Source organism: Oryzias melastigma, unplaced genomic scaffold (assembly GCF_002922805.2).
Source record: "Oryzias melastigma strain HK-1 unplaced genomic scaffold, ASM292280v2 sc00335, whole genome shotgun sequence".
NCBI lineage: Eukaryota > Metazoa > Chordata > Actinopteri > Beloniformes > Adrianichthyidae > Oryzias > Oryzias melastigma.
The window spans coordinates 27,873-44,028 of NW_023416935.1; the positions used below are offsets into that span (position 1 = coordinate 27,873).

Genomic DNA, 16,156 nt, shown 5'->3' on the forward strand with positions numbered 1-16,156 from the left:
ACACACACACACACACACACACTCCACGCTCCTAGATGCTGCAGTGGCTTGTTGACTGAGCGATGCAATGACACTTACAGCACATCCACGGTCCAGTGGACAAAAGTGACAACAGCTTCCTGGTCCAGCAGCCAGACAAAGTAGTCACCCCCCCCGAGCGTCCTGCAGTCTATGCAAAGGCCAGCCAGGAGGGGGAGGTAAAAAGGTTAGAGGCTCTGGCGTTCGAGCAAAGGCCATTCAGGGCAGCAATCAGGCGCCAATCATAACCAAGTAAAAAGAGTAATTATCATAAAATCAGATGACATAAAAACAAAGCCAAGCAAGGCAACACAGACAAAACAGGAGGGGCTCACGGTCCGACCCTGTGAAGGACAGGCAGGAGGATCAGAGCATCACTATTAACTTGAAGCACAGCCTTGCTCTTCTGGTGCAGTGAAGCGGGAACCTTTGTGCTACAGGTCCATACACCAGGTTTCAGGTGCTCACTGACTGAGCCTGGAACCTGCAGCTCAGTAAGGCATCCCCTCTCCAGAGTGCAGTGTGACAAGGACAAAGCAATTCACTCTTTGGGCAATCAGAAGGATTGCCAACATCGGTGTAGCAGGTGCACCCATTTCATCCTGCTACACTATCACAGTTCTTATCAACAGTTAGTATATCATTCTGTCTAAAGACTGCTCACTGTTTCACTTGTCTGTCTGCCAAACACTAATGTAATCCTGTCTCTCCACAGACCTTCATCGTGCTCAGTAAAGGGAACGTCATCTACAGGTTTAACGCCGAGCCAGCGTGTTACCTTCTAACTCCCTTCAATCCTTTAAGGATCTTTTCCATTCGAATCCTCATCCATTCATATCCTTCATTTTCTCTGTCTTATAACAGGATTCAGGTCATTTCAATTGTATATGTATGTTTATGGTCTGATGTTCTCCTGGGGCAAGGGTAGAGTGGCCGACCTCTGATGGGGAGTTTGTAGGTGTGGTTCCCTCTCTGCTAGCTCATGGGTCAAAGTGTTGTTGAGCAAGGCACTGAACCCCACGTTGATCCTGGTGGTTTCAGTTTTTGGCAGTGGGACTGCCATCAGTGTGTGAATGTGTTTATGGGTGAATGGGACTGTAAAGCACTTCCTTCTTAGAAGGTGGTAAAGGGCTAAATAAGTAAATGCCATTTTACCATTTACCTGCCAGCTCATCTCTGTTCCTATTAAAGGGACAGCAGGTGATAGACTAGATATGGATTATTTCCTAAAGGCAGGTGTTGTGGCTGCCAGAACGTTCATTCACCAGTGGAGCCATAATGGAGACAGGGAGGGGGAAGCGTCTCACCAAAGAAACCAAACAACAGTTGACTGGGTGGACCAGAGCTTGAACCGTTGACCCTCCGATCATTAGCTGACCTGCTCAACCACCTGAGTCTCCGCCCTGAGAGCTCCCACCACGGCATCCTTTTACTAACATCATCCCTGTTCCTCCTCTGAATGTAAACAACCCATCTCCATCTGCTTCTCTGCATTGATCCCCACCTTGATCTGATCCTCTGATAGATTCATCCCTGATCCGTCCTGTCACTCCCAGAGAAATCCTCAGCATCTTCATCTCTGCTGCCCCAGCTCCACCTCCTGTCTCTGCATCAGAGTCTCTAGACTAGATGTGCCCAAATCCAGGAATCGAGTCTTACATGTTTTCCAGCAATTGTCATGAGTAGGGACTAATGACAATTACCTGGATCAGGTGTGTCCAGCAAATAAGAACGTGCCAGATCAGGGTTGCCTACCCTTGCTCTAAATCAACAACCTAGATGCTGGCAGGCTTCTACACCTGATCTCCACACCTGAAACCTTTCTCCACCCGCTCCAGCCTGCGTAAACACGCCTCTCCACAGCCTCCCAGGCTCGCTGTTGTTCTGAACTGTTCATCCTGAGAGGTTTCAGTCCTTCATCTTCTTCACCTCTGCTTCCTGTAACATCCCCATTCCACTTGAGTCCCTCTCAGTCTTAGTCCATGAAGACTCCAGTCCTAACTCATCTGTCCATCTGTCCAGTACCACAGGAGCCAGAATGAGTACCACGCTGATCCTCCTCCATCTGGAACTCCTCCAGTACTGTACCTCTCACCACGATCTGCCAGCTCTCTGATCTGCAAAGACAAAGTGCACTCCTTCTGCCTGTCTGTGTTCTTCTGAAGGATCCTCTGAGCTAACATCTTTGGTTCTCTTGTCATCTGCTCTCACTTTTGATGGCATTCTTCCCTCAAAGGAATGGGAAATTGTCATTAGCCTATGTAATGTACTTTTATTAGAAATGTGAAATACATTAATTAAAAACTAGATGGATACATTACATCTAAAGACAATCTGGGAACATTGAATATGATTTAATAATATTTAATCAACAAGCTCATTTGAAGACTTTTCACCCATCTAAGACAAATAACAAGAAGAGAGTGACAACCATCACAGTCCAGTTAATTTATTGGAGACTCATTTGTGTTATTTTCACTTTCTGTATTTTTTAATCTTTTTGTCTTTAATGCAAAGCGATTGTGTGTTGAGGATGTGCTGTATATTTAAGGGATGTTTTAATACGTATATTTGGTTAGATCCAGCTTCCTGTTAAAGTGCATCACACTTCAGTTTTAATCCTAAAACTTCCAAACCAGCAGAGTGCTTCTGAATGAGATCGTTTTTCTAATACAATTGTATTTATTGAAGTCCTGCAGTCTGAAGGATAAGGGGTTGATTCTGTTGTTTTAATGCTTGATTTTGAAAGAAACCATTTTGGTTCAGGTTTTTCAGACTCTTAGGAAATAGTTTACTCAAAGTTCTCCCCATCTGCTTTTTTTATTTATATCTTCTTCTTCACCTTTCAACTTATCCCTTTCGAGGTCGCCACAGCTAAACAGCACCCAGTGTTTCGCATCAGTGATTTGTTTTTACGCCAGATGCCCTTCCTGACACAACCCTGTACTTGAGGGGCACAGGGACCCAGTTAGGCAGCAGCGTCAAGGGTCTTGCCTAAGGACCCAATCTGGGTGGGGATCAGTGGACAACCCTGGGAATTGAACCCAGGGCTCCTGGGTGCAAACCTATACTTAGCCCACTGAGCCATCCAGCCAATTGTTTTTATTATTATTATTATTATTATTATTATTATTATTATTTTCTTCCAAAAAATGTCTTGTTCCTTAAAACCAAAACTTTTTTTAGTTTGTTCATCATGGTGACCATTCTGACCAACTGTGTCTTCATGACCATGAGTGACCCTCCAGCATGGAGCAAGACTGTGGAGTGAGTATTCACACAAAACACAAAAAACTCATCTGTGTCTGTTCTATGGAGGGACAGTCAATCAGTCTGATGGATGGATAGATGGATGATCGATAATGGACGAATGGATGACGAATGAATGGATGATGGATGGATGATGGATTGATGACAGACAGATGGATCAATCCAGCTCCAAGTGATGTATTTGAATAGAATCAATGCATGAGCAAACACAAGAGGCTCGATTCCAGTGGACCAGAGTCTACCCCACCGAGACCCTTCCGCTCTCCTAGGCTTGTTCACATTAAAAGTGGGTCATCTGGAACCATAAGACAGTGCGCTGAACTTTTTTTTAAATGATTGTGGATCTTTACTGGTGTCCAATGACAGACATGAAGTCTTGTCCACCTTTGTCATGGAAGGGTTAACACCAGAATGTAAAGGTGGGTCATCTAGACCCCATCAGAGAGCACGAGGGTTGAAGACATTCTTAGAAGACAGTGAGGTCCAGATCCTCTCCATGAAACATTGCTGGTTTGACAGAAGTCAAATAAGCCATCTTTGTAAAAATGAGAAATCTCTTCCTGAAGAGAAATGATGGATTCAGACCCAATCTTTATCCATTTTTGAAGTCACTGCCCAACTATTCTCAGCATGACAATAGGCATTGTTATCTATGGTTGGTAAGGAACTATGAGATCTCTAATATAGGATGGGGCCACACCATTCAGAGCCTTATAGGTTAACAGGAGGATTTTGAACTTGATCCTGGATTCAACTGGGAGCCAGTGGAGAGAAGCTAACACAGGAGTGATGTGTTCTCTTCTACTAGTTCCTGCTAACAGTCTTGCTGCTGCATTCTGGACAAGCTGAAAACTTTTTAAAGAACTTTTCGGGCATGCTATTAGTAAAGAGTTACAGTAATCCAGTCTAGACGTAACAAATGCATGGATGAGTTTTTCAGCGTCACTTTTAGATAACATATTCCTGATCCTAGCTATATTACGTAGATGAAAAAATGCAGTTTGTGATATACGTGAGCCTTGAATAATAAATGATAAAATATTTTTTTAGAGATTTGTTATTATTGTTTTTGACTCATTTTCTGAACAACTGTTTTGTGAAAGATACTAGTTTTGTGCAATTGTTGTTTTGTTTGGCTAATTTTGCTGTTGTGTGAATCCTCTCCACAGGAAGCTTTGGTGTCTCTGACGGCTGTTTCTCTCTGCACAGATACGTATTTACAGGCATCTACACCTTTGAAGCAACGGTCAAAGTTTTTTCCAGAGGGTTTTGCATTGGAGACTTCACCTTCCTCAGGGATCCCTGGAATTGGCTGGACTTCATGGTCATCAGCATGGCGTAATGACCAGCATCTCAGCTGACCAACTCTGACAGTTTTATTGATGTATTTTTTTGGAGTTCACTTAGCCTGTATCTAGATTGTTTGCTAAAGCACAGTAGATTATGAAGGCTATAAAATGACCACAATGCATCTCTGTGCTCCAGGTATCTGACAGAGTTTGTTGACTTGGGAAATGTTTCAGCTCTGAGGACGTTTAGAGTTCTTCGAGCACTGAAAACCATCACTGTCATTCCAGGTAGGTATTTGTTTTCTTTTTCTAGTGCAATTCTAACTGTCATTCAGAGTTTCTCTTCAGAATTTAAACATAAATGTGTATTCTTTATTGTTTTAAATAAAACATGGCCCCATCACTGGTAAGCAGTGGATGAGTAAATGAACATCCACAGAGCAGAAAGATTTTCTGTTTCCTCTCAGTTATTTACCATGCTGGTCTGAGGTTATGGTTATAACAGCAATACTTTCTGATTGATCAGTCTGCTTAATGTTCCCACCTTCTTCTCAGGTTTGAAGACAATTGTTGGAGCTCTAATCCAATCAGTGAAGAAGCTGGGCGATGTGATGGTCCTGACTGTGTTCTGCCTTAGTGTCTTCGCTCTGATTGGTCTCCAGCTTTTCATGGGAAACCTGAGGCAAAAATGTGTGCTGATGCCCTCAGAGTTTCTGAGCAACCATTCAGCATCTGATGGCTTTAATAGCAGTTTCTATGTCAATAACACCAGTGGAGACAACGGCACTGGCTTTGACTTTTATGAGCACATAAACAACCCAGGTAAACTCACCACACTTTATTTACATAGAAGTTTATATCTTATTGTCCTACAAAAAGTCTACTAGCGGTCTGCTAGCTTATGGTTTCATGTGTTTTTGGCTTCTGTCATTGTTGGAAAACATGTTTTATGAGTCGGACCAGCCGCAATATTTATGATCAATTTCTTAATAAAACCAGACGGAATGTCTTAGTTCTGTTTTACTGCATCTGACTCCTTCATAACTGGTATTCAAAAATACTGATCTCAACCAGATTCCTGCTGTTCTCTTTTATATGCATTTTACAGTTGATAAATGTACATGTTGAAACGTTCCACATCAAACCATATTTGTATTAAGCAGAACTTGTTGTCTCTGTATCAGTTAGATTATCCAAATTTATGTTTAAGATCTTTAGTTCTCTGTCTTTTGTAAGAACAGTTCTGGTTCTGGTGACATTATTTAAACTTTATGATGACCTGTAGTCATACAGTTTCTCCATTTCAACATGAATTCTACTTCTTTGTCTTTACCAGAGAATTATTACTACATTCCTGGTCATATCGACGCACTGCTGTGTGGAAACAGCTCTGATGCTGGGTAAACAACAATAGCAGCAACAATAACAAAGACAACAACAACATTCATAATAATTCTTTGTTCAGGGTCTGTCCGGATGGCTACACCTGTCTCAAGGCGGGGAGAAACCCAAACTATGGTTACACCAGTTACGACTCTTTTTCTTGGGCATTCCTGGCTCTATTTAGACTAATGACCCAGGACTTCTGGGAGAACCTCTTCCAATTGGTTAGTCCTGGACCACCAATATTTACAACTGAGATGTCCTTTAAGTGTTGAATAAGAGCAGCATGCACAGCCTCCTTTCTGTGTCTCTGTAGACACTTCGAGCAGCAGGAAAAACCTACATGATCTTCTTTGTGATAGTCATCTTCCTTGGCTCCTTCTACCTTATTAACCTCATCTTGGCAGTGGTTGCCATGGCGTATGCTGAGCAGAATGAGGCCACCATGGCTGAGGCCAAGCAGAAGGAGGAGGAGTATGCTCAGATTTTGGAGGCACTGAAGAAGCGAGATGAAGAGGTGTGAAGTGTTGAGGACATTCTTTAAATTATTTGAGCTCAGAGTTGAAAGTGTGTCTGTTTTCACCACAGGTGGCATGCAAGATGGCGCTGCTTCAGAAACAAAACCCTGACCCTCAGAGAAATAATTCAGTGGAAGAATCAAAGAGCAAAGAGCAAGAAAACATTGCAGTGGATGGTAAACACAATGCATGTACATTAACCTGAATGAACACACTATCATGTGGCCTGATGTAGAATCCAGGAGGAAGACCACAGAAACCGTAGGTCTAGTTCCCGCTAATCTCTGCTGATTTGTTAGTGTCCTTGAGCAAGTTACTGAGCACCAAATTGCTCTTGATGGTCTAGCTAGCTCTTTCAATGGAAGTTCCACCATCATCTGTGAGTGAAGGTGTACATATATTGATGGGTCTTCTGGCTCTTCTTCTTCCTCCTGTGTCACTCACAAGGTTTTCCCATTTACTTGTTTGAGCACCTTCTCATTCTGAAAACAGATCTAACATGCTAGTCTTTGCATTTCATTGACAACATTTTTCATAATAAGAAATGGAAAACCGGACCCTTCCTACTGAGGAGTATTCTATAGCTGGATACACCCACCAGATATCTGTGGTTTATGTGGAGTTTAATGTGTCTATCCCAAATGTCTGGAGATGATGTTAAAGATGTTGTTCGTCCATCGGGATCGATGAAGACCATCTAGTCTTCCTGAGGGTGGGTGGGTTGGCCTCTCTGGGTGCCTAGATGGCTGGTCAGACCAATTGGCGCTCTGAAGAGTCTGGTGCAGTGCGGACAGGGAATGGTGGCAGCTGATTGGGGCTTGGCGCCTGTTTTCCTGACCTGTCTGCGCTGCTCTGCGGCGGCGTTCCTGTGGGCCTCGCAGGCTTTGGCACCTCTGTGGACAGCAGCTTGCCATTTTGATCTGTTGAGTGCTGTCGTCTCCCATGCGTGGTGGTCAATGATGAAGGCTTTAAGAGAAGCTTTGATATTGTCTTTGAATCGCTTCTTTTGCCCGCCATGGGAGCGTTTGCCATGCCTCAGTTCGCCATACAGCAGTTTCTTGGGAAGTCGGTGGTCTGGCATGCGAACAACATGGCCTGCCCAGCGAAGCTGGGCCTGCATCAAGGTGGTATAGATGCTGGGCATGTTCGCACGGGAGAGCACCTCTGTGTTAGGAATCTTGTCTTGCCACTTAATGCAGAGAAGTTTTCTGAGGCTGGTGGTATGGAAGTGGTTGAGCTTCTTGGCATGGCGTTTGTAAACAGTCCATGACTCACATCCGTAGAGCAGTGTGGTGAGAACTACGGCTTTGTACACCTTAAGCTTTGTTTCTAGGGTGATGCCTCTTCTGTGCCAGACGTTCTTGGTGAGTCTGCCGAAGGCTGCGCTGGCCTTAGCAAGTCTGGCACTCACCTCATCGTCAATGACAACTGTCCGTGAGAGAGTGCTGCCCAAGTATGTAAACTTGTCCACAGAGTTCAGCCGTTGCCCGTTGATGAAGATATTGGGTTCAACGTAGGGTGTTTCTGGAGCTGGCTGATGCATCACCTCTGTCTTCTTTGTGCTAATTGTGAGACCAAAGTTGTCATAAGCAGCAGAGAACTTGTCAACGCTGTGTTGCATGTCAGCTTCGGTGGCAGGGTTGAGGGCACAGTCATCAGCAAACAGGAAGTCATTGATGGTGTCTGTTTTAACCTTGGTTTTCGCATGAAGCCTCCTGAGGTTGAAGAGCGAGCCATCTGTACGATATCTGATGCCAATGCCTGTGTCAGCGTCTCCAAAAGCGTCAGTCAGCATTGCAGAAAACATGAGGCTGAATAGGGTAGGAGCAAGGACGCACCCTTGCTTTACTCCATTTGAGACAGCAAAAGGTGATGAGGTCTCTCCGTTTTCTTGAACTTGAGCCAGCATGCCATCATGTAATTGTTTTATGATGGCAATGAACTTCTTGGGGCATCCGTACTTCGCCATGATTCTCCAAAGACCATCTCTACTGACAGTATCAAAGGCCTTGGTCAGATCGACATATGTGGAGTAGAGGTCGGCGTTCTGTTCCTGACACTTCTCCTGGAGCTGCCTAGCAGCAAAGATCATGTCGATAGTCCTGCGTTCTTTCCGGAAGCCGCACTGACTCTGGTAGGAGACCTTGCTCGAGGTGTACGATGAGACGGTTGAGAAGCAGTCTGGCCAGAGTTTTTCCTGCAATGGACAGCAAGGAAATACCCCGATGATTGTCACAGGCCTGTCTGTTTCCTTTTCGTTTGTACAGGTGTACTATGGAGGCATCTTTGAAGTCTTGTGGGACAGTCTCATGTTGCCAGATAAGCTGGAACAGCTGATGAAGCTTTTCTGTCAGTGCCGTGCCGCCTTCTTAGTAGACTTCAGCTGGAATGGAGTCCGATCCAGGTGCTTTACCACTGGACAGCAGACAGATGGCTTCCTTAGTCTCTTCCAGAGTTGGGATGGCATCCAGCGTCTCATTAATTGGGACCTGGGGGAGACGATCGATGGCTTCATCATTGATGGAGGAGAGTTGGTTCAGTACGGTGTCAAAGTGCTCTGCCCATCTCTCAAGGATTTTATCTTTGTCAGTGATTAGGGTTGTCCCGTCAGCACTGAGGAGAGGGGCAGATCCAGAGGTGGAAGGACCGTAGACTTCTTTCAGACCGTTGTAAAAGTTTTTCATGTCATTCCTGTCTGCAAAGCTTTGGATCTCATCAGCCTTGCTGCTCAGCCAGGAGTCCTGCATCTGACGTAACTTCAGTTGGGTAGTGCTGCGAGCATTTTTCAGTTTTTCTTGCTTTGACTGTGATTTGGGATCCTCTATGTGGGCTCTGTAGGCTTTGTTTTTCTCTTCCAGCAGCTGCTTGATCTCAGTGCAGTTCTCATCGAACCAGTCTGTGTTTCCTGGCAGGAGGCCCGAGGCACTCCATTGCAGTGCTGTACACTGTGTCACGTAGTGCACTCCATGCTGCTTCCACATTCTGGCTATCCAGCATGGTGGTCTCAAGACGTTCCTCCAGTGTTTCAACAAGATGCTGCTTGGTGTTGCCCACTTTTAGCTTAGTGACGTTTAGGCGTTTGGGTGCTTTCATTCCCTGGGGGCGTCTCTTGTGTTGGATGCGCAGGTTGAGTTTGGAGACGATTAGCCGGTGGTCTGTCCAGCACTCGGCGCCGCATATGGCCTTCGTGACTCGAACGTCCTGCCTGTCCCTCTTCCTGACAATGACATAGGCAATTAGATGCCAATGCTTGGAGCGGGGGTGCATCCAAGATGTCCTGTTTCGGGTAGGGAGGCGAAAAACGGTGTTTGTGATCAGGAGGCCAAGCTCGGCGCAAGTCTGGAGAAGTAGTAGACCGTTGCTATTACAGTGACCAATCCCATACTTCCCAATCACTCCATCCCAGGAGGTGGTGTCACAACCGAGAATGATGAGCTTATCATCGTTGGGAACAGTGGTGACGACGGCATACAAGTCCTCATAGAACTTGTCTTTGACCTCATCCGGGTTGGTCATGGTGGGAGCATAGGCACTGACAATGGTGGTAAACTTCTTCTCGTTGTGATTGGGGAGTCTCATCGTTATCAGATGAGCGTTGACTCCCTTCGGTGGACCAGCCAGCTTGCCAACGAGGGTTGTTTTCACTGCAAAGCCAACTCCAGCTTCACGTCTCTCCTCAGGTCTGCGACCACTCCAATAGAAGGTGTAGCCGGAACCTCGCTCGGAGAGTTCACCTTTTGCTGCTAGTCTAGTCTCACTTAGTGCAGCGATGTCAATGTTGTACCTGGCTAGCTCACTCGCAATGAGTGCTGTGCGTCTCTGTGGTCTATCCGAGTCGCCTCTGTCCAGCAGCGTACACACGTTCCATGAGGCAATAGTTAATGGGGTGCTCTGTTAAAGATATATGTTTAAGAAATGCATTTCTGGCAATAGGGATAGGCAAGGAAAGACAAGTTTATTAGCATAGCACATGTCATGTGCAAAGACAATTCACAATGCTTTACATAAAAAAATAAAAAAACTTTAAAATAAATATTAAAAATGATAAGATAAAAATCTTCATCACCAGAGTCATTCTACACACCACCATCCTGTGCTGTCTGGAAACACTCTCACCAACCACTACTTTACAGTCACTGATCTCCTTCAGATTACACCGTCTACACAAGATGTAGTCTATCTGTGTGCTTCTACCTCCACTCTTATAGGTCACTCTATGTTCCTGTCTCTTCTCAAAGAATGTATTCACTATCGCCATTTCCATCTTTTTTGCAAAATCAACCACCATCTGTCCTTCTACATTCCTCTCCTGGATACCAAACCTGCCCATCACCTCCTCATCACCTCGGTTTCCTGCACCAACATGACCATTGAAATCTGCACCAATGACAACTCTCTCATTTCCAGGGATGCTCATCATCACTTCATCAAGATCCAACCAGAACTTCTCCTTCTCTTCCAGCTCACATCCTACCTGTGGGGCATACCCACTAACAACATTGAACATGACACCCTCCATTTCTATCTTCAGACTCATCACTCTATCTGACACTCTTTTTACCTCCACAACACTCCTAACAAACTCCTCCTTTAGGATAACTCCTACTCCATTTCTCTTCCCATCTCCACCATGATAGAACAACTTGAACCCTGCTCCTAAACTTCTAGCCTTGCTACCTTTCCACCTGGTCTCCTGGACACACAGTATGTCTACCTTTCTCCTCTGCATCATGTCCACTAACTCTCTACCCTTTCCTGTCATAGTTCCAACATTCAAAGTCCCAACTCTCAGTCCAACACTAGTGACTTTCCTCTTCTCTCTCTCCCTACGAACCCGCCTTCCTCCTCTCCTTCTTCCACCAACAGTAGTCCAATTTCCACCGGCACCCTGTCGGTGAACAGCACCGATGGCGGTCGTTGTTAACCCGGGCCTCGACCGATCCGGTATGGATATTGTAGGTCTGATTCGCATATTTAATTTGGCAAATTTTACGTCGGATGCCCTTCCTGACACAACCCTCTGTATTTATCCGGGCTTGGGACAGGCACAATGCAGCCCAGTCTCAGTAAAATGCGTACATATGCCACGATTTGGGAAATACCGTGTATAATATACTCCAAAACCGGATTTTGCGTGCATATAATACGCGCGGTCCTAAACGTGTTAAATGTGTTTTCCATGATTGACACGTCCCCTGGTGGAGGCGTGAGCATCACAGACTGCCCCACAAATGAACAATTTGCTTTTCTAACCCTAACCATAACCGTAATCCTAACCTTAACCAGGAACGACGTCATTTAGGAAAGAGCCGGAGGATTTCTGACCACGTGACCAAAACAAAACCTAAAAAGTCATGTATATTGTACGCCGGCGCAACCTATTCTCTACCATTGCGTATCATATGCACGCAAAAACCGTGTTTGGCGTATATTATACACGGTATTTCAGAGTGCAAAGTCGTGGTATATGTATTTTACTGCGACTGTGTTGCACAATGAGACCCTGACTTCAGCTCCCTCGTGGCTACATTCTCTAGTTGATAGTTGGATTTTTTATTTGAATGTTGGAGCTTCTTCACATAATTTATCTTTTTAAAGGTTAAAAGATTAAAAAAGGGAAAATATAAATAAATGGGAACCAACCTGGATAAGTTTATGACATAAAAAAAAAAAAAAAAAACTTTACAAACGCTTCAGATTGAGACTTAGCATCTGTATCATTATCAAAATTAGAATCGGATTGAGGATATAAAATGTTCTGATTGGGACATCCATAATTTTACCCGCCCCATGTTGCCCTGTCCTTTAAGTGAGTGTAAAAAAAAACCTAATTTCTTAAATGGGTTCTGGTGCATCCCAGTCTCTTATTTGGAAGAAGATTTAGCTCAACAAAATGAAAAAAATAACTAAAAAAGATTAACACTATTAAATAAAGTTAGTTAGTCTTTTCATTTATTTCCTCAGAAAAAATTAACATAATACATTAAAACAATACAAGGCATATTTTGCTGAGGAAATGAAAGGGAGCAGTTTGAAGAAAATGTATTTTTCTGCCGCTTTTATGCTCAATACATATACAAAACAAACAAAAAAGGTACATCTACAACCAACTACACATTGCTATGTGGATGGGCATATAGTATTTGCAGGTGAGAACATAAATAAAATAGGCTCAAATTCAATAATTGAGGCTATACAGAGAATTAGTGTACGATCAGAGCACTGGACCTGTCTCAAGGAACAGACATGGAGTGGCCAAGAGGCTGATACACATTTTTCTGTTTTCTTAAGTGGCTAACTGGCAATGTGTCTGCAGCCGGCTCCGCAAAAGCACTGGATAGGTGTCCGGAGGGCAATTTCATTACACTATAATTTACAAAAAACAAACAACAAAAAAAAAACACACATACAGTATATCAATCAGTCTGTTCTACAACAGTACCCTTCAGTGACAAAAATATGGCAAGGATAATACTTAGCGTAGTGAGCTTGGCAAAAACCGACCAACAGTTTCCTCTGCAGTTTCTTGGATTAGAAGTTTCCATTTTAGTACCTTTTTTTCTGCAGGAGAAGATCTATCCCCAGGTCAAGAGTTATTTGTGTTTCAGGCTATGACGATGACCAGAGGCCCTGTCCTCCATGCTGGTACACGTTTTCTGACATCTTTTTGAAGTGGGACTGTTGTGGCTGCTGGCGTTGGCTGAAACGGCTGCTGTACACCATCATCATGGACCCGTTTGTTGACCTCACCATCACCATCTGCATCGTTCTCAACACTGTCTTTATGGCCATGGAGCATTATCCAATGACAGAAAAGTTTGAGGAGCTGCTCAGCATTGGAAATCTGGTGAGTGATGAAGACCGAATAATAATAATTGAAAAGATAAGATAAGCTAAAGATACTTTATTGATCCCAGCATGGTGAATTTACTGTACAGACTCATTAATAAAGCAAACAAACAGTAAATAGCAAAAATTGGGGGAAAACTCAAACTCATCGCCACTTTTCAGACAAAGGCGACAAGTAGATTCCATGTGATCTACTGGTCATCTGTTTAGTTAGTAACATAATAATTTAGCAGAAAAACCTTTTACCTTGTTTAGATAAAGAGGATCATATTGTCTAACGCCTTTATCTCTAACTTTCAGGTCTTCACTGGGATCTTCACAGCTGAAATGATACTCAAACTTCTGGCCATGGATCCATACTACTATTTTCAGGTCAGGATTGCTTCTCTGTGAAGCATTGGCTTTGACTATAGTCCTATATCACCAGTGTTATTGTGTTACATTGATTGTGCTGTCTCCAGGTGGGTTGGAACATATTTGATAGCATTATTGTCACCATGAGTCTCGTGGAGCTGGGACTGGCCAATGTTCAGGGTTTGTCGGTGCTGCGCTCCTTTCGACTGGTCAGTACAGGCCCTTCGTCGTCGGTGTGAGATGTGGGCTGCTCCTTCACTCCGCTCTGTCTGTCTCCTGTCCAGATGCGTGTCTTTAAGCTGGCCAAATCCTGGCCAACCCTCAACATGTTGATCAAAATCATTGGGAACTCCGTCGGAGCTCTGGGGAACCTGACTTTGGTTCTTGCCATCATCGTCTTCATCTTTGCTGTTGTTGGCATGCAGCTGTTTGGAAAAAACTACAAAGACTGTGTCTGCCGCATTTCAGAGGACTGTGAACTTCCACGTTGGCACATGAATGACTTCTTTCACGCTTTCCTCATCATCTTCAGGATTCTATGTGGCGAGTGGATTGAGACCATGTGGGACTGCATGGAGGTCTCGGGTCAGACCATGTGTCTCATTGTCTTTATGATGGTTTTAGTTATAGGAAATCTTGTGGTGAGTCCTGATAGTTTCTAAAAATGTATTATATTGTGTTTGATGTTATTATCATTTTTATTTAAGCAACCGTTTAACAAAATGGATCAGACAGTAGACGTGACGATTGAAATGAGCATGATGGCGTGTTTTCGTGTGTTTGGGTCATGGAGCATTTGTGTATGTGTGTTTTCAATTGAGTGGAGAGTTTGTGATCCCTGGAGAAATTAGATAATATATGCAGACAGACTGACAGTAGCTACGTTTACATGGACACAAGTAATCAGAATGAACGCCTGATCAGAATAAAAATGCGCCATGTAAGCAATGTAAGCACGCCATTCGGAATATTCTGCCGGGGTCGGACTCATTCAGATCAAAATTTCCTTCAGATCATGATAGCTGCGTTATACTGATTGTTGAGCTGATCGAGATGCATTTAAAGAATCTATTCTGATCCTGGGTCATTACTGCACTGGATTTTACAGCATGCATAGGGGTTGTGGCGCTCCAGAGAAGTCTCGGAGCATGAACAGGACGGATCGGCTGGAGCCAGACTCAGCTTTATAATTGCATGCAGGGGAGGGTGCTATTTTCTAGTGTGAGCTTCCGCAGTCCGCCCGGCTGCTCTGCACGGGTGAACCATGTCTCCAAGCCAAAACGCTGGACTCTTTGCTTTATTTGCAAAGAGGGGAGGGTGCTCTGTTACGGCATGATCTTCAGACGGTAGTCCGTCCGACTGCTCTGTGTGAGCGAGCTGCCGGACTCGGGAAAACCGTGTCACCTGGGAAAACAGTGTCTCTGAGCCACTTTGGGACATGTGATCTGACAGAGGAGTCTTTTGAAAGAGAAAATGCCGCTCTGCGCTCTGAACAGTCCTTTTGTGTTACTACTCATGTCCAGACTAAATAAAAGCTGTTATTTCCACGTATTTACATGCAGCCAAAATGCACATTGCTGCATTGCAATCCAAAGCTAAATATCTAACTCTGACCCTTCCTCCAGGGTTATGCAGTCAAGAACGGATCACATGGATTTAGAAAATTAAGTGTGAACAGTCACTCAAAAATATTATTAATAATAATGAAAGGATGCTCAAAGGAGCATCTTGTTCAAAGCAGCAGCTTTGCTTGTTTAAAACGGAACTTACTACTTCTATGGCTTTTTCCGGTATTATAGACAGTTCTGTGAAAATATGAAAATGATTTGTTCCGATCCAACGTGTGACGTATTTAAACGTTTGTTGTAATTGGATAAAGCTTTTCAGGGCCATGCACGCAGTTCTATTCCAATCTGATCATTGATCCCATCAAGTGACTCTCTCTTGATGCATGTTAAGGTTTCTGACATGCGTCTTGCTACATCCACTTTCTTCTTAGAGCAGCTTCTTCAGCCACTAACACCTAATGCATCATTAATGAATTAAGGCTAACAAAGTTTAGAAGATCAAACATTTTTGCCAAGTTTCTTAGTGCAGGAAAAAGCTTGTGGAAGCATTGTTTTGTTTTGCATATGGATGGCTTGTTTTCCCATCTTTAATCCCACTCTAGGGGTGAAATGGATCACAAAACTTACAGTTCGGATCGTGTCACAGTTTGGATTTTGTCACGGTTTTAGGGTCAGTTTGGATATTTGATAGGATCAAAAAGTTAAAAAAAAAAAACATTTCTAAAAAGCTTAAAAAACACAAATTTTAGAAAGCATTTTAAAAGTACTTCAAAGCATAAATATACACTCACATTTCTTTGAACTTTGAACATAAAAAAAATGTAAAAAACTTGTAGTTTCTGATTTCATTTACATGTCTGGAACCAAATCTACAAAATCTACAAAAACTGAGAGAAAAAAATCCCCC

The 16,156-nt window shown here is 43.7% G+C and overlaps 1 protein-coding gene across 2 annotated transcripts in view; it reads left to right on the top strand.

The window, feature by feature from the left end:
* scn4ab (sodium channel, voltage-gated, type IV, alpha, b) overlaps nucleotides 1-16,156 on the top strand; it is a 56,505-nt gene that overhangs the window by 17,185 nt on the left and 23,164 nt on the right. For both annotated transcript variants that reach the window (XM_024262539.2, XM_024262540.2), the window contains 13 exons: nucleotides 734-852; nucleotides 3,196-3,285; nucleotides 4,498-4,626; nucleotides 4,774-4,865; nucleotides 5,133-5,399; nucleotides 5,914-5,977; nucleotides 6,043-6,184; nucleotides 6,277-6,477; nucleotides 6,549-6,654; nucleotides 13,087-13,325; nucleotides 13,628-13,699; nucleotides 13,789-13,890; nucleotides 13,966-14,322. In XM_024262539.2, the coding sequence (XP_024118307.1) occupies nucleotides 734-852; nucleotides 3,196-3,285; nucleotides 4,498-4,626; nucleotides 4,774-4,865; nucleotides 5,133-5,399; nucleotides 5,914-5,977; nucleotides 6,043-6,184; nucleotides 6,277-6,477; nucleotides 6,549-6,654; nucleotides 13,087-13,325; nucleotides 13,628-13,699; nucleotides 13,789-13,890; nucleotides 13,966-14,322 (1,980 nt within the window). The remainder of the gene's footprint in view (nucleotides 1-733; nucleotides 853-3,195; nucleotides 3,286-4,497; nucleotides 4,627-4,773; nucleotides 4,866-5,132; nucleotides 5,400-5,913; nucleotides 5,978-6,042; nucleotides 6,185-6,276; nucleotides 6,478-6,548; nucleotides 6,655-13,086; nucleotides 13,326-13,627; nucleotides 13,700-13,788; nucleotides 13,891-13,965; nucleotides 14,323-16,156) is intronic.